Here is an 18,527-nt window from a genome sequence, read left to right as displayed (position 1 = left end):
ATATATATAAAAACATGGTTTCTTTATTATATATTGAGAAAAATATACGACCATGAGACGGAAAGCAAAACAGGATATATTTCAGATTTATTCTGCATGTCGTTTACTCGAATCGGATTCGCATTCAGCAGAGACGACGAATATGCGTCTAAATCATGTCAGTTTGCTCATGCCAAAACTAGAGGAATAAGTGAACAATCGCGTTGAATAACGGAAGAGATTTTTTTCAGCGAAATGCGGGAGGATAGTACATCAAGAAATTACGATGTTAATCAGTGTTAAAAGCGAAATTGTGCATCGTAATGTACGCAGGCACTTAATATTTTAGAACGAGTACAAATGTTCGTTTGGAAAGGATGAGGATGGTTAGTACCTAATTCTCCAGTTATTAAGAGACTGGTATAAAAAACTGAACTATACGGAACGAATTTCGTTTATTTTGAACCGACTGCGAATGTAGGAACCTATGACCTTTGACAATGTCAGCTTCCCCTGTTCGCCTGCTATGTACGTAACGAAATTTTATTACTCAGAATATTTTTATGTAAAATAATACCTCAAATCTTAATACGCATTTCATTTGTAGACGGTTGATGTGCCAAGCCGATGACTTAACAAATTGTTGATGTCTGTCCGAAAAGAAAAGGCGAAACTGTTATAGAAAGACGGACTACTACTATAACACGTTTAATTCGGTACAGATACTATTTTTCCTGGCTGCAAGTACGAGACTATGGCTGGCGTGTCACTAACATGTTAATCAAAAAGCTCCGTCAGGTTGTTACGTACATAAAAATTTCTCTCGCTAATTTCACACGCAGACAGGATTAACCGAGTAGTTTGGATACTTCAACTCGATTCTGTTCAATAGCGTAAGCTTTGGGAGGATTGGAGCTTCGGTGGCGTTAGTGTACATAAAAATATTGTTTAATGTTGATAAACCGAATCCCCCGTTAAAGTCTCTTCGGGGACCAACTGATTCTTAAACTCAAATGCCAACAACTGTAGGAGCAATGCTGATTCTTTGCAATCTATCAAAAAAATTATGTAATACGGATAACCCAATGGGCTGTTAAAGTCTCTTCGGTAAACTAAGAATTTATAAACTCAAAGGCCAATAAATTTACTCCTCAACGATAGACCTATTTGTGGTTTACAATAAAATTCACAACTATAATAATAGAAGGAGAGATAATATTCATAAAGAGTTTGCTTCCAAATCGGAGTTCTCGGGTGCCCAGCCGGGTCACATTGTAATTACTCCACAATTAATGGATTAATTATAGCGTACCCGGCTGGACACCCGAAAATTCTGCAAGTTAGAGATACGCCAGGAAAACATTATATCGTGAACGCAAATTGCTGTTAGCACCAACGTTCATATCAACTAGGTTTCAGCTCTTGTAGTGTACAGACGGCTTATAGCCATTTCTGAAAGCATTAGAGCTGAATTTTTAATATCAAATAGTAGCGTAATATAAGAGGAAGAGCAAAGATTTATAGAAACTAGCTCTTTTATATCTAATGTACGTATACGAGGAAGAGTAATCTAGAGGTAATTGTATTAATTGGCAATGTGTGTACTTATCACTGAACTCCATATAATGAGCAGTGATTTGTGACGGTTAAATTAAGATAAACGGAACTGCTTCGGTGAATTATTGCTACCAATCGTAATACGATTTTTTTACGTTTCAATGACGCTTCAGTGTTGCCACAGTTCAAGGTGCCTATGGTTTGTAGTCACTAGTGTTGGCAGTCTTCTCCGTTTCGTTGTTGAAAGCTGGCAACAACGCTTCCAGTTGTGAAGTAATTTTAGTCCTGTCTCTCTGCCGTACGGTTATTACTGGTTTTAGTATACCTCACATAAACAGCCTGCAGAAACTACATTTGCATGTTACTGTATAATTTTACACGTTCCTCACACTTGAAGGCTCTCCTTTGTGATACACGGTACATCGTAATGTGTGAGAGAACGGATAAATTAATAAATTATAAGTGAGTACTCAGAATGCCGTCAGAAGAATTTAACTGCGATGTAATTATCTGTGAAGAAATTAGCCACCCAATTATCAGCTTTCTTTTCTAGCACTAAATTTCAGAAGTTTCTATTCTATTCTATCCAAACTATTTATCGTCCATGTTTCGCTTTCGTACATGGATACACGCCTTACAAATATTTACATAAAAGACTTCCTGACACCTAAATCTATACTCGATGTTAACACATTTCTCTTCTTCAGAAACGCTGTTTTTGCGATTGCTACTGCACATTTTATATCCTCGTACTTCGACCGTCATCGCGTACTTTGCTGCCCAAATAGCAAAACTCATCTACTACAAGTGTATCATTTCCTAATCTGGTTCCCTCAGCATCACCTTATTTAATTCGACTGACTCCGTCAGGACAGGCCAGGAAGGCCCAATGTTTCCGACCGACCACCGTGTCATCCTCATCCCACAAGCGTCATTCGTTATAGTTCAGCCAAATTAAACGAAAAATTTGGAAATTATATTCACAAATCTTCGTCGCACATCAATCTATCTGTTAATGAAAAGAGTATGAAAATCGCTGTAGTTCCTGAGATTGACCTTCAAATACACAAAGAAAAACTTGGCAGGTCTTTAGATATACAGTGTTAGTATTTTGTGTTTTACAAACACATTGCTATGTCATACTACGTAGGCTTCTGCGACTAGTATTCGCGTCCTTGGTGATGCAGGTCTTATGGACATTAGGCAGGTCCACAGTACGTTTCTCTGCCGAACGTTTCGTACCCCAATACTGGAGACGTCATCAGACGGTATAAAGATTCAGCTAGCAATATCAAATTCAAACAGGCATAGCAAACCGCATAGTTTATACGTATCCACGCCACAATCGGTCCGTGATGGTAGAGTTGGTGCTTTGGGCTTATTTGTTTCTAAGGCCCGCAATGTGTCTAACTTCAGTTCTCTTTCTTTCTGTTTTGTTTGGATTTCTGTGAGTTCCCTATACAACCTTGAATAGTGATGATGAAAACCGCAACAGTGATGCGCGTGACCCTAGTTGGAAACACTACAGGAAAGACGATGGACATTGTAGAGAGTCTTATTCTGCATGTTGTGTGGACATGACCTCTAAAAGAGGCAAGAAAGAAATTAATTTCTCCAATAACGCACCGTCAAAACGAAAAAAAATTTTAAAAAATTGCAGAAATTCCGTAATGTAACGTGGAGTTCCGACAGTAATACATCTATCGGATGGAATATGAAGAAGGGGAAGTGATTCTGATATGTCATGTACCCTAACCATATACTGGAAATGTAAAAATGTCCTCTCAATTAGGTTTTCTGTACATCTCAGCAAACCACATATACGGAGAAACGATTTTGGTAGTTTAATGGTCTCAGACGTTATGTGAAACTGTAAGATGATTTTTCGTTTCGTCTGGGAATCGGACGTGTCAAAACGTTCGCTTGCATCAGGTAACCACCAATTACGTTTCTCCGATTCTATGGTTTTATCAAGATTCACTTGTAACTAGGACGTACACACAGGCCATGAAGATGGTTCAAATGACTCCAAGTACTATGGGACTTAACATCTGAGGTCATCAGTACCCTAGACTTAGAACTACTTAAACCTAACTCACCCAAGGACGTCACGCACATCCCTGCCCGAGGCAGGATTCCCACCGGCGACCGTAGCGGTCGCGCTGTTCCAGACTGTAGCGCCTAGAACCGCTTGGCCACCCCGGCCGGCGGTTACACTTCAGCTCATTTCACTCCTGGTCCTTCCAAACGTAATTAATGGCCCTCAATCCACCAAATGCGTGGTAGAATGCTTTCCTTGGTAGACGCGTTTGTCGTATTCGGTATGGACTAGAACTTGCGTCTCTTGTTAGAATATGGGACTATCTACTTTGAAATTGCAACCAGTTGCTTTCATTGTTTCTTTAAAAAAAAATTCTATTTTTATGTAGATTTAACGCCACAGCCGGCCGAAGTGGCCGTGCGGTTAAAGGCGCTGCAGTCTGGAACCGCAAGACCGCTACGGTCGCAGGTTCGAATCCTGCCTCGGGCATGAATGTTTGTGATCTCCTTAGGTTAGTTAGGTTTAACTAGTTCTAAGTTCTAGGGGACTAATGACCTCAGAAGTTGAGTCCCATAGTGCTCAGAGCCATTTGAACCATTTAACGCCACAGCATGACCATCTTTAGATGATAATAATAACCTTATGTTTTTCAGTGGTCCAGGGCAAACCTTCCAGTTGGACGCTATTTCGGGGACTTACTTGTCACGAATCTAATGGAGTTATTCAATCTGGGAAAGGTGACCCAGGGTTTAACAGAGAATCCGAAACAAGTGTCATTTCTGACGAACCATCCGATCACTGAGAGGTGAAAGCTAGATTATAGGCAGACAAAGTGTCCGTTTGCCGGCTTGTATTCGATTCAGCGATGTCTTAATTTCCAGCCACGCTCTTCACCGCTAGATCATCAGGCCCTATAGACCCCTAGATGGAAGATAAATTTGAACTTTGAACCAAAAGCATCTACTCACTTGGATCGTGGTGCTGTCTTGTAATACCCAAAGTTGTAAGTTACATACACTATACACTAGCGTAAAAATCACAGCACTTAGAAGCACTTGATTTAGGAACTTGTGTGCAAGCTTCCTCCGATTCCTGTATCCACAGTGTGTGATGTGGCAGAAGTACATCGAAGGGAAAATAATATTTTTAATCAGTAGAAATCAACTGGTCACAGTTTTAATACTAATCACGCGCTATACAGCTTTAACTTGTCACCTATGATCACTGTGAATCTTCAGTCAGAACACTGTGCTATGAGGCACTGTGGCGACACACTAGAATCTTTTTTCGGAAGGTGGTGGTTTCAATTCTGATGCGGCCATCCAGATTTACGTTTTCCGAGCTTCCTCTGAATCTTAAATCACACGTTCAGGAACGATTCATTTCAAAAGGACACGGAAGATTTATTTCACCAAACGGACAATAAACTCTCTGTCTTATGACCTCGTCGTCGAGGGATGTTAAACAGTGACCTTCCTTTCTCTCCTTTGATCATAACGAGCTCGATAATTTACAATACTCCTCCACAGACAGTCACAATGAAGTGGAGACGAGCTGCAAACTCACCTGCAAGATACTCGTGGCCCGAGCCATCGCTGGCACTGCCGTAACACTGTCGGTCTTCTTCCGGCACTTCCTTGCTCAGCTGGGAGGCAGCGGAGAAGAACGCATTACGGCGAACACCCTGTCAACTGCTTCTGGTCGGCGTCGCGATGCCAGAGCGTTGTCCAGTCACACACTGTGGGCTCCTACACACTGTCCACCGACGCGTCCACCTCGACACTGACACAGACTGGAGGTTGCTTACACCACTCGTGTACCTGGCCGGCACGGAAGTGGAGGGAGCAAAAATGTCTCGGCCGCGACGGCGTCTCCTTTATATAAACTGCCGCGACGCCAGGTGGGAAGAAGCGCCCGAGCTGGCGGAGGGGACCACCAGCACCAATGGGCGCCGACGGCGGCGCTGGAGAAAGTAGGCTACAGCAGCGGCGGCGGCGGCGGCTGGGACCCCCGCCCGAAGAAAGTACACGTCGAGGCGAGGAGCGGGCAGCATCCGCGCCGTACTCTCACCCTCGGCTCAGGAATGCCCGACTCTCCCAGTAGGACCGCGCATCCGGCTCTACGAGCCTCCATTTCTTCACAGCTCATCCTGATCGTCCAGGGCTGTGATGTCACCGCGCCGTTACAAAACTCGAGCAGCCATCCGGGACAGCCCTCTCACTTGCTGACCGACTCTGAAAAACTCGGTAATAATGACATCACTACGGCTGTGGAAAAGCGGCGCAATCGCCTGTGACATCCCATTCACCGTTTAGCGTCTCCAAAAACATCGGAGGAACTGACTCCGGTATTGCTCACCTTTCGTTTCGAAGAGAGTCTGGTGCTATGGGTCGCGCAAAAGCGTTGGGCAAGGTGGTGCAATGTTTAAGAAGTTAGATATGCATAAAACAAAATCAAACCTTTTTTACTGGGTGGGAATAGGGGGGGGGGGGGGAGTGTGGGGGAGAGGGAGAGGTTCATCCGTCCTATGAGTGCATACCGTTCTCCACAACTTTCTCTCCTGTGCGAAACACTTTATCTCAACTTTGCACTTACATCTTAAGCCCTCTATTATTTCTAGGATGTATTCGTGCCGAGCGAGGTGGCGCAGTGGTTATGACACCGGACTGGCATTCGGGAGAACGACGCGTCCGACCAATGTGATCTAGGTTTTCCGTGATTTACCAAAATCGCGTCAGGCAAGTGCCGGATGTTTCCTTTGAAAGACACGGGTGACTTCCTTCCCATCCTTCCCTAATCCGATCGGACCGACGACCTTGATGTTTGGTCCCCACCCCACGATCAACTGAACCGAACCAAACATGAATTCCAAACTCTGTGTTCCGCAGCAGTTTTTCCCCATTGTAGCTTGAAATGTGATAGTACTGTTGCTATTAACACAGTATATAAATAAAGCAGTAGAAACTATTTGCAAATGATACTGTTGTTTATAAGAAAGTAGCAAAGCCAGGAGGTAGTATCGATTTGCAGAACGACCTGCAGAGAATTGATGAATGGTGCAGGCTCTGGCACTTGATCCTTAACGTAAATAAATGTCAATCAAGACAAAAAGGGATGAATAAAATTAGCTGCTAGTGATCATTAACTTATATCAACGGTGAAAGTTGGAAAATTGTTCAAATGGTTCAAACGGCTCTGAGCACTATGGGACTTAACATCTGAGGTTATCAGTCCCCTAGACATAGAACTACTTAAACCTAACTATCCTAAGGACATCACACACGTCCATGCCCGAGGCAGGATTCGAACCTGCGACTGTAGCGGTCGCGCGGTTCCGGACTGAAGCGCCTAGAACCGCTCGGCCACACCCGCCAGCTGGAGATTTGTGCCGGACCGGAATTCGAAACCGGATCACCTGTTTACTACGCAGATGCACTGACCTCTGCGCCATCCGGACACAATGTTCATCGCAACTGCATCAACTACCCAAGCAAGTTTCCCGTCAGATATAAATTCTCATCTTATCCATATACTACTGATGTAGTGCCCCTTGCAAATAATCCCCATTACTCGCGACATTTAGCCGATTCCCATTTGAGTTCGATCGTGTTGTGCATATTCACCGAAGTGATCAGTTGGTCCTCCTCACCTTAATTAAATATGTGGTGTCTGTTCTCTCAGAGAGGTCCGAAATGACAGACATATTTTGATTCCGAAGACATTATTTTCCGAGACACAGGGAAATGACTGACATTAACTGCTAGTGGGTATTGATTTTAATCAATGAGGAAAGTTGTAAATTTGTGCTGGACCGGGTTTCGAAGCAGGCAGGATCTCTACTAGGCAGATATGCTGACCTTTGCACAGTCATTTTTCTGCGTCGTGATTCATAATGGATGCGGGATCAAAATATTTCTGTTCTTTCGGACATGTTCGAAAGAATAGGCACCTACTGTGCATACACAGGGAAAGAAGTCCACTACTGTACAACTACTCTATCACTGATAAATTACTGGAAACAGCATCCACCGCATAACATATAGGAGTAATTATCCAGGGCTACTTTAACTGGAGCCAACTGCGTTCCCGCAATGGTAAAACCGGTTCCCGTCAGATCACCGAAGTTAAGCGCTGCCGGGCTGGGTTAGAATTTGGATGGGTAATCATCCGGTCTGCCGAGCGCTGTTGGTAAGCGGGGTGCCCTCAGCCCTTGTGAGGCAAACTGAGGAGCTACTTGATTGAGAATTAGCGGCTCCTGTCTCGGAAACTGACATACGACCGGGAGAGCGGTGTGCTGACCAAATGCCCCTTCATCTCCGCATCCAGTGACGCCTGTGGGCTGAGGATGACACGGCAGCCTGTCGGTACCGTTGGGCCTTCCAAGGCCTATTCGGACGGAATTCAGTTTAGTTTAGTTTTTTCCGTTAAATAGAACGACAACATAGAACAAACAGTAGCAAAAGCAAATGCCGGAGTAAGATTTGTAGGAAGAATCTTAAGGAAATGTAATTCATCCGCGAAATAAGTGTCTCACAAGGTTCTTTTTGGACCGATTCTTGAGTAGTGTTCATCAAGCTGGGATCCTTACCAGGTAGAACTGATAGAGAAGGGCCAACGAAGACCGGACCGTTTCGTCACGGGATCGTTTAGTTGGCTCGAGAGCGATACAAAGATGCTCAAGAGACTTCAGTGACAGACGCTACAAGAGAGGCATTGTGCGAAACAGAGTGATATACTGCTGAAATTTCGAGAGAGCACTTTCCGGAGAGTGTCGAATAATATATTACTGCCACGTGGTCTTAGGCGCCTGGTTCCGTCGGAGATTCGAGTCCTCCCCTCCCTATTAGCGAGGGGAATAGGGAAAGGGGAATAAGTTATTGGTTCCGGAAGTGCCTCCTGCAACGCACCATTAGGAAACTGGAAATTTGTGGTAAGGTCTTTTGGGACCAAACTGCTGAGGACATCGGTCCCTAAGCTTACACAGCACTTAATCTAAAACTAACTTACGCTAAGGTTGGTTGGTTTGGGGGATTAAAGGGACCAGACTGCTATGGTCATCGGTCCCTTTTTCCAAAGACAAAGAACACCCACAGAGAATAAAAACGAGGAACAGAAGAGATCACAGACGATACAGGACAAGAGAAACTGAGACAAAGACAAGACAAAACGAACTAAAACCACACAGAGTGTGACGGTGGTTGGCCGACCATAGAAATAAATAAGGAAAAGCCAACCACTTAGAAACACATTAAAAAACCAGTGGAAAATCATAGGCCAAAGGCCAGAGTCAACACAAAACAATAAAATAAAACAGAAACACTCAGAGTAAATGATAAAATCCCCCTGCCCGAATAAAACGTAAAACTAAGTCAGCCATAGTGGAGTCGTCTGTTAAAAGGGCAGGGAGCGTATCAGGCAGCGCAAATGTCTGCCTGACCACAGCTAAAAGGGGGCAGGCCAACAGAATGTGGGCCACTGTCAAAGCCGCCCCGCAGCGACATACAGGAGGGTCCTCCCGGCGCAGTAAATAACTGTGTGTCAGCCGGGAGTGGCCAATGCGGAGCCGGCAAAGAACTACTGAGTCCCTGCGAGTGGCTCGCAGGGATGACCGCCACACAGCCGTCGTCTCCTTGATAGCACGGAGTTTATTGCGCAGTGTCAGTTCGCGCCATTCATTGTCCCATAGCGCCAAGATTTTGCGGCGGAAGACTGCCCGCAAATCAGTCTCTGGGAGGCCAACGTCCAGAGATGGCTTGCTGGTGGCCTCTTTCGCCAGGCGGTCAACATGTTCGTTACCCGGGATACCGACATGACCAGGGGTCCACACAAAGACCACAGAGCGGCCGCAACAGGCGAGAGTATGCAGAGACTCGTGGATAGCCATCACCAGACGAGAACGAGGGAAACACTGGTCGAGAGCTCGTAAACCGCTCAGGGAATCGCTACAGATAACGAAGGACTCACCTGAGCAGGAGCGGATATACTCTAGGGCACGAAAGATGGCGACCAGTTCAGCAGTGTAAACGCTGCAGCCATCCGGCAAGGAACGTTGTTCGGAAAGGTCCCCTAGAGTGAGCGCATATCCGACACGACCAGCAACCATCGAACCGTCAGTGTAAACAACACCAGAGCCCTGATACATGGCGAGGATGGAATAAAAGCGGCGCCGGAAGGCCTCTGGAGGGACTGAGTCCTTAGGGCCCTGTGCCAGGTCGAGCCGAAGGCTAGGGCGACGAACACACCATGGGGGTGTATGCAAAGTAGCCCGGAAAGGAGGTGGAACAGTGAAACCCTGGAGCCCAGAGAGAAGCTCTTTGACGCGGACCGCTATGGTACAACCAGACCGGGGCCGACGTTCTGGCAGACGGACGACCGACCGCGGGAACAGGAGGCGATAGTTTGGATGCCCGGGCGAGCTGAGAACATGGGCAGCATAAGCGGCCAGCAAACGTTGGCGTCGGAACCGCAGTGGAGGTACACCTGCCTCCACTAGTACGCTGTCCACAGGGCTGGTGCGGAAAGCACCAGTGGCAAGGCGGATACCACTGTGGAGAATCGGGTCCAGCACCCGTAACGCAGATGGGGAGGCTGAGCCGTAAGCCAGGCTCCCATAATCCAGACGGGACTGGATTAACGCCTGGTAGAGCCGCAACAGTGTAGAGCGGTCGGCGCCCCAGCGGGTGTTGCTCAAGCATCTCAGAGCGTTTAGATGCCGCCAACACGTCTGTTTCAGCTGCCGGATATGAGGCAGCCAAGTCAACCGGGCATCGAAAACCACCCCCAAAAACCTGTGGGTCTCCACCACAGCAAGGAGTTCGTCGGCAAGATAAAGCCGCGGCTCAGGATGGACTGTTCGGCGCCGGCAGAAATGCATAACGCAGGTCTTGGCTGCCGAAAACTGAAAACCATGCGCTACAGCCCAAGACTGCGCCTTACGGATAGCGCCCTGTAGCTGACGTTCAACAGCTGCAATGCCAGTAGAGCTATAATAAAGGCAGAAGTCGTCAGCATACAGGGAAGCGGAGACAGAATTTCCCACGGCCGCAGCAAGCCCGTTAATGGCTATTAAAAACAGACAGACACTTAAAACAGAGCCCTGTGGCACACCGTTCTCCTGGACGTGGGAGGAACTATACGAGGCCGCGACTTGCACGCGGAAGGTACGACACGACAGAAAATTGCGGATAAAAATCGGCAGAGGACCCCGAAGACCCCATCCATGAAGCGTAGAAAGAATGTGATGACGCCATGTCGTATCGTACGCCTTCCGCATGTCGAAAAAGACAGCGACCAGGTGCTGACGGCGGGCAAAAGCAGTACGGATGGCCGACTCCAGACTCACCAGATTGTCGGTGGCGGAGCGGCCTTTACGGAACCCACCCTGAAACGGAGCCAGAAGGCCCCGAGACTCCAGTACCCAATGCAAGCGCCGGCTCACCATCCGTTCAAGCAACTTACAAAGAACGTTGGTGAGGCTAATGGGACGATAGCTGTCCACCTCCAGAGGGGTCTTCCCAGGTTTCAAAACGGGGATGACAATGCCTTCCCGCCATTGCGACGGAAACTCCCCCTCGACCCAAAGACGGTTGTAAAGATCGAGAAGACACCGCTGGCAGTCCACTGAAAGGTGTTTCAGCATCTGACAGTGGATGCCATCTGGCCCAGGAGCGGTATCAGGGCAAGCAGCTAGGGCACTGCGAAATTCCCACTCACTGAATGGAGCATTGTAAGATTCCGGGTGGTTGGTGCGAAACGAAAGGCTCCGACGTTCCAGCCGCTCTTTAATGGAGCGGAAGGCCTGGGGGTAATTCGCAGAAGCGGAACTCGTAGCAAAATGCTCTGCTAAGCGATTTGCAATGACGTCGGAGTCGGTACAAACGGCTCCATTCAGTGAGAGCGCAGGGACGCTGGCAGGGGTCCGATAGCCGTAGACGCGTCGAATCTTGGCCCAGACCTGCGAGGGAGTAACATGGAGGCCAATGGTGGACACATACCGCTCCCAGCACTCCTTCTTGCCTTGGTGGATAAGGAGGCGGGCCCGCGCACGCAGCCGTTTGAAGGCGATAAGGTGCGCTAAGGAGGGATGTCGCTTGTGACGCTGGAGCGCCCGCCGGCGATCTTTAATCGCTTCAGCGATCTCAGGCGACCACCAAGGCACAGCCTTCCGCCGAGGGGACCCACAGGAATGGGGAATGGCAGATTCGGCGGCAGTAACGATGCCGGTGGTGACCGATTGAACCACCGCATCAATGTCATCGGTAGAGAGAGGCTCAAAAGCGGCAGTGGAGGAGAACAAGTCCCAGTCAGCCTTATTCAGAGCCCATCTGCTAGGGCGCCCAGAACAGTGGCGCTGTGGTAGTGACAAAAAGATCGGAAAGTGGTCACTACCACACAGGTCGTCATGCACACTCCATTGGACAGATGGTAAGAGGCTATGGCTACAGATTGAAAGGTCAATGGCGGAGTAGGTGCCATGCGCCACACTGAAGTGTGTGAAGGCACCATCATTTAACAGCGAGAGATCGAGCTGCGACAATAAATGCTCAACGATGGCGCCTCGACCTGTTGCCACGGACCCACCCCACAGAGGGTTATGGGCGTTGAAGTCGCCCAATAGCAAGAAAGGTGGCGGCAATTGGGCGACCAGTGCAGCCAGGACGTGCTGCGAGACATCACCATCCGGTGGAATGTAAAGACTGCAGACGGTAACAGCCTGTGGCGTCCACACGCGGACAGCGACAGCCTCTAAAGGCGTCTGGAGAGGGACAGACTCGCTGTGCAGAGTGTGAAGAACATATATGCAGACGCCACCAGACACCCTTTCATAAGCTGCTCGGTTCTTGTAATAACCCCGATAGCCACGGAGGGCGGGGGTTCGCATTGCTGGAAACCAAGTTTCCTGGAGAGCAATGCAGAAGAAAGGGTGAAGGCTGATAAGTTGGCGGAGCTCAGCTAGATGGTGGAAGAAACCGCTGCAGTTCCACTGGAGGATGGTGTTGTCCATGGCTGGGAAAGGCGTGACGGGACTGGGAAGGCAGATTACGCCGCTGGGTCACCTGCTGCCTCCAAGTGAGCACCTGCGCCTGTGCTTTCCATGGCGCCGGAGGGACTGGCGAGATCGAGGTCCTCAGCGGACGCCAGGATCTCCACCTCGTCCTCAGACGCAGAGTTTGAGGGTGGCGGTGGGACAGGTGCCACCGCAATGTCAGGATGCTTGGGAGCCTTTTTCTTCAAAGGCTTCGCACGCTGTGCTTTGGGAGGGTCTGTCTGGGAGGGCCCCACTGGGTCAGTCTCAGGGACGGACGACGACCGTGAAGCCCTATGACCAGCGACCGGTTGTTGCTTCAAAACTTTGCGGGTATCCGCTTTGACACTGGGCAAAGCCTGGGAAGGGAGGGCCCCAAGGGACCCCTTCCTGGCTAGAGTAGCCGAAGAAGCCCTACGCTTCTCCGGCTGGGAAGGGAGGACGAATGTCCCCGATGGTTGGGATGGTGTCGCTCCTGGAGTAGATGGAGCAACAGAGGGCGAAGTGCTCCCCACAACCAAGGGGGCCGGGTCATTTTGACATAGCTGAGAGGCAACAGTACGTGACGACACGGGAGAGGATCGGACCGCTGTTGCAGCAGCGGCATAGGTGGATGTCATGGGCACAGGATGGAGCCGCTCATATTTCCGCCTTGCCTCTGTGTAGGTCAGGCGGTCCAGGGTCTTATATTCCATTATCTTCCTTTCCTTCTGGAAGATCCGACAGTCCGGTGAGCAGGGGGAATGCTGTTCTCCACAGTTAACACAGACGGGAGGCGGAGCACATGGAGTATCAGGATGCGAAGCACGTCCGCAATCCCGACACGTGATGCTGGAAGTACAGCGAGATGACATGTGCCCGAACTTCCAGCATTTAAAACACCGCATCGGAGGAGGGATATATGGTTTCACATCACAACGGTAAACCATCACCTTAACCTTTTCGGGTAAGACATCACCCTCAAAGGCCAAGATGAAGGCACCGGTGGCTACCTGATTATCCCTCGGACCCCGATGGACGCGCCGGACGAAGTGAACACCTCGTCGTTCGAGGTTGGCGCGTAATTCATCGTCGGACTGCAGAAGAAGATCCCTATGGAATATAATACCCTGGACCATGTTGAGACTCTTATGCGGCGTGATGGTAACTGAAACATTCCCCAACTTGTCACAATTGAGCAACCTCCGTGACCGGGCAGAGGATGCCGTTTTGATGAGCACAGAGCCAGAGCGCATCTTGGACAAGCCCTCCACCTCCCCGAACTTGTCCTCTAAATGCTCCACAAAAAACTGGGGCTTGGTCGACACGAACGATTCTCCATCAACCCGCGTACACACAAGGTACCGGGGTGAATATTCGCCACTGCCTTCTTTAGCAAGACGTTCCTCCCATGGAGTAGCTAGGGAGGGAAACGATCTCTGATCCAATTTCTTCCCGTTGAGGTTAGACCTCGATCGCTTAGAGACTGCTGGTGGAGGCCCACCAGCGATAGATGATGTACCACGCTTCAGTGCGGGTCATCCGCCCTGATGCCACCTACTCCGACCAAGGGCCCTCCCCATGGGCGCCACCCAGCCACAGCAAAGGCCACCTGGCAGGATGGCCATTGCCGGAAGTCCCGATGCCCCAGGGAGATGGGCATCTACTCCTTGGCATACGTGGGGAGTGAACGGCGCAGGCATCAGTAGAGCGATCCCTGTGTTGTCAGGGGGCTACAACCAAGAGGGTACATGGCGACCCCACCACAACGGACTGGCTACCGTGCTGGATCTTAGGTGCAAAAATGGCCAAGGTCGTCGTCACAGTTAAAAGAAACACTGCAGAGTGCAGCGTGGTAATCGCCCAAGAGATCGAAAACGAGCGGGACACCATTGCAACGACGAGAAAGACGGCTATAGGTCTAATTGCACGAAGGATACAGTGCACCATGTAAGGTGCCCTTCCCCAATTGGCTCGCTCTTCGGAATAATTTAGATAGATGGAGGTCAAACCCGAGAGGGGACCATCACATAAGGCCGAAACGTTTGAGACTCCTTTTAGTCGCCTCTTACGACAGGCAGGAATACCGCGGGCCTATTCTAACCCCCGAACCCGCAGGGGGAACTTACGCTAAGGACAACACATACACCCATGCCCGAGGGAGGACTCGAACCTCCGATGAGGTGACCGCGGCACCATTAGATTGCTTGTCAAGTATTATATAGGTAAGTAAAACACATTTCGGATAATTCTGTCCCATTCCCCCTCCCTCCCCCCCCTCCCCGCAATGTATGCCACATGTTCCTCTCCTCGGTGATTGCATCTTTCCTCAAACTCATATAGTCTCGTATTATCCAGTTTTTTCCATAGTTCATGCTTCACCTTCACACAACACTGTGCTCGAAAAGTATATTCTTAGAAACTTCTTCCTCATATTAAGCCTGATATTTGACGCCAGCAGACTTCATTAGGCCAAGAATATCCTCTTCTCCCGTGGCTGCTTCCCATCCCACTTGTTTTTATTTTTATCTTTTTTAAGTGATAGAATTCCATCGCTTTACCTGTCTCGTGGCCATCAGTTATGATGCTAATGATATCAGTACTCACATTTCTCTTACTTAGCATAAGTTTCGTCTTTCCTCAGTGCACCCTCAGACCCTGTTCCGTATGCATTAGGCTGTTCATTCCATGCAAACGGTCCTATAGTTCCGTCTTCTTACAATACGTGAAATGGACTGTAAACTTGCTAATAACAGACTGATAGTAGTAATCTTTTCGTGTACAGAAGTATTACTAATAGCAGTCGTACATACAAGTAGTTTTATTCACTTCTTCATTAGTGTTACAAGGATGCTTGACATGCACTATTATAGTTAAAAATTAAAAATTTAATTCGTATTTAGGAACTCTAAGGTATGTAGTCCTATTATGAGAATTAGTTGTTTCATTTGTGATGCTGACAACAGCAAAACATTTCCTGAATATATGCATAAAATAGACTGTCTGGATTCCAAATTTTATGTTGTTTTTTGGTAACCTGTCGGTCATCAAAGTGAGGTCGGTGCCGAGCGTAGTTGGAAGCATATGTGCACTAGTGTGGAGACCGAATTATGATATTGAAATAATAACCACATATTTCAGTGCGCTAGAATTGCAAAAGTGGTTTGTCGCGTTTAGAGGACAATTCTTAGTTCAGGCTGTGTAAATTTTCATAACTTCCATGGTTTTATACGTTTTATTCATCTGATACTGTTGTCTGAAGTAATACAGAATATGCGTGGAATTCTAACACGCCTTCGCTCGTTTATTGTGTGTGTTTGGTACAAGCTTGATTTTCGCGAGTACTTTTTACCTCTCAACAATAGAAGTTAGAGTTTAAGTGGGTAGGGAGACTAATCAGTTTTAACGTGGGCAACCGAAACCCTTAAGTAACGCGATCTTGAAAAATGGCACTTTCATAAATACCCCCTGCGGCTAATTTTAGAGCACAAATTAAAACATTAATTATATCATTAAAAAAGGATCAAGGATAAACTTTAATGACAGTGGAGAGACAAATCCTAGTGTTCACTACACAATTTATTTTAAATAAAAGCCCAGAAATTTACAAGCACAGATAGGAAACAACATATGTCTTGTCTATTCAAACACTTGCGAAATAAATGGACTTAACTAATAGTCAGAAACTTCTGCGGAAAGTGGATAACGCGATCTGAGAAATGCTACACGGTATGACTGACTTCGTCTGTCGTACAAAAAATTAGAAGAAGCTACCGGAATCGACTGATTGGCGTGTAACTTCAGTGGAGTAACATTGATACGTTATCCCAACAATTTAATCTCTACCTCCCTTAAGAAGACGGTGCCCTTGGATATATCACCATAGCAAAAGCGTGCTGGTTTAAAGGGATGATCACACTAGAAGTAACTGCCGCTGGCGACAAAGCTGGAGACCCGCAAATGTGATGAGAGCCGAAACCTTACACCTTAAACAGATAACTGCTATCGTCGCTGGTAAGGCAAAGATGAATCTTGTCACTTCACTGCCGGCAACAAGCGTAAGACGCGAACTCCGAGCTCAAGGCGGAATTCAGCAACATCTTATGCGCAAGTGAATTAAGCAAAGCGCTCCCAAAAACTGTATGCCAGACGCAAGACGAGGACTCCCAACACGAGCTGGAGTACAGCATCGTCTTTACATTTAAACGTAAAATAAATAAATAAATAAAAAGAACCATAAAATCTTTTATGTGCTTGGGAGCATAGGAAAGAAAATGTTCCTGTTCTGAGATACTCTCTCCTGCTTCTTTCAGAGTTCAAATAGGAATCCTATAGCTAATACTGCCGGGTCACCAGCTCGCTTTTCTACACCTTCCGTGTACGTACGAGCGTGCGAACCATAACTTAGAAACCACAGTGCATACTCCCTCTCTCCTCATACTGAACGTGTCCGGTCAGTTACACTCAAATGTTCGTCTATTTTTCCATAAGACATCCCTCCTACCAACGCTTTAAGCAAATGTGCTAGTTCGAGTCAATATTTCGCTGGAACGAGTCTTGTGTACGTGTCAAAACAGCCAACCTGTCCCCTGGCCGCTTCCATTTCGCCACAATCTGAAAGAATTTTCGTCCACGACTACACGGCGCCGTCCAGTCTGCAACGATCATTGTGGAACAGCTCTCGCCATTCACAAAACACCTGCACCCACAGGTCATTAGAAGTTAACTTCTATGCTCTGTGCCTGTGACCCTCGTAAAACTCGACGTATCGGCCCTCAGCCGTGTCGGTGACCGCATGCATACCGTGTTCCACGTTTCGGCGACCGCACAAAGTGACTGCGCCTCCAAGAACCACCTACTGCCGCTCTGAGACAGCCCGCTGGGCCCCTTGTCTGCCCGCGGTCCCTAAGTGCGGCTTCGGGCCCACGGCTCCACTAATCCTACGCAGCCATTCTCCATAAAAGTTCATCACCTAAAACATAAGTGAACTACAAGTATTAGTAAATAGATGTACTTGAATTCTGCAGGGCTGTCCATAAATCCGTAATAGTACGAGGGGGTGGTCATCTCTTCTGAACAGCACATTGCAGGACATCGCAGATATGCTCAGTAATGTTCATGTCTGGGGAGTTTGGTGGCCTGCGGAAGTGTTTAAACTCAGTAGAGTATTCCTGCAGCTACAATGTAACAATTCTGGACGTGTGGAGAGCCGCATTCTGCTGGAATTGCTCAAGTCCGTCGGAATGCACAATAGAAATGAATGGATGCAGATGATCAGACAGGATGCTTACATACATGTCACCTGTCAGAGAGGTATCTGCACATATTATGAGTCCCGTATCACTCCAACTGAACACGCCCCACACCGTTACAGAGGCTCCATCAGCTTGAACAGTCCCCTGATGACATGCAGGGTCCATGGATTCACGAGGTTGTCTCCATACCCGTACAGGTCCATCCGCTCGATACAATTTGAAACGAGACTCGTCCGACCAGGCAACATGTCTCGTCATCAACTGTCCAATGTATGTGTTGACGGTCCCAGGCGAGGCGCAAATCTTCGTGTCTTGCAGTCGTCAAGGGTTCCAGACTGTAGCGCCTAGAACCGGATGACCACACCGGCCTGCTAAAAACTGCACCAGACACTTGTCTCATATAGGCGTTGCCGACCGGGGCGCCGTATTCTGCCTCTTTACATATCTCTGTGTTTGAATACGCATGACTATACCAGTTTCTTTGGCGCTTCAGTGTATTGCGAGCTTTATGTTCAATCTTCAGAATCATTAAACTATTTTACAAAGATGTATACCTATTCACATTCTTTAATCTGGTGAAGAATACAGGAAAGTTCCACAGAAGATTTTACAATTATTCGACTTTGAGCGTTCACATTGCATTTCATTTTTAAAAGCTTTTAAGGCAAATCTAATTCAGACTCGCATTACA

At 47.7% G+C, this 18,527-nt stretch overlaps 1 protein-coding gene across 1 annotated transcript in view; it reads right to left on the bottom strand.

The window, feature by feature from the left end:
• Nucleotides 1-5,378, bottom strand: part of LOC126481612 (uncharacterized) — a 72,990-nt gene extending 67,612 nt beyond the window's left edge. The window contains exon 1 of the mRNA XM_050105490.1: nucleotides 5,144-5,378. Coding sequence (XP_049961447.1) covers nucleotides 5,144-5,170 — 27 coding nt within the window. The 5' untranslated portion in view covers nucleotides 5,171-5,378. The remainder of the gene's footprint in view (nucleotides 1-5,143) is intronic.
• Nucleotides 5,379-18,527: the final 13,149 nt, after the last annotated feature.

The sequence above is a fragment of the Schistocerca serialis genome, chromosome 5 (assembly GCF_023864345.2).
Source record: "Schistocerca serialis cubense isolate TAMUIC-IGC-003099 chromosome 5, iqSchSeri2.2, whole genome shotgun sequence".
Classification (NCBI taxonomy): Eukaryota; Metazoa; Arthropoda; class Insecta; order Orthoptera; family Acrididae; genus Schistocerca; species Schistocerca serialis.
Note: the sequence above shows the minus strand (reverse complement) of the source record. Positions and strands in the feature narration are given on the sequence as shown.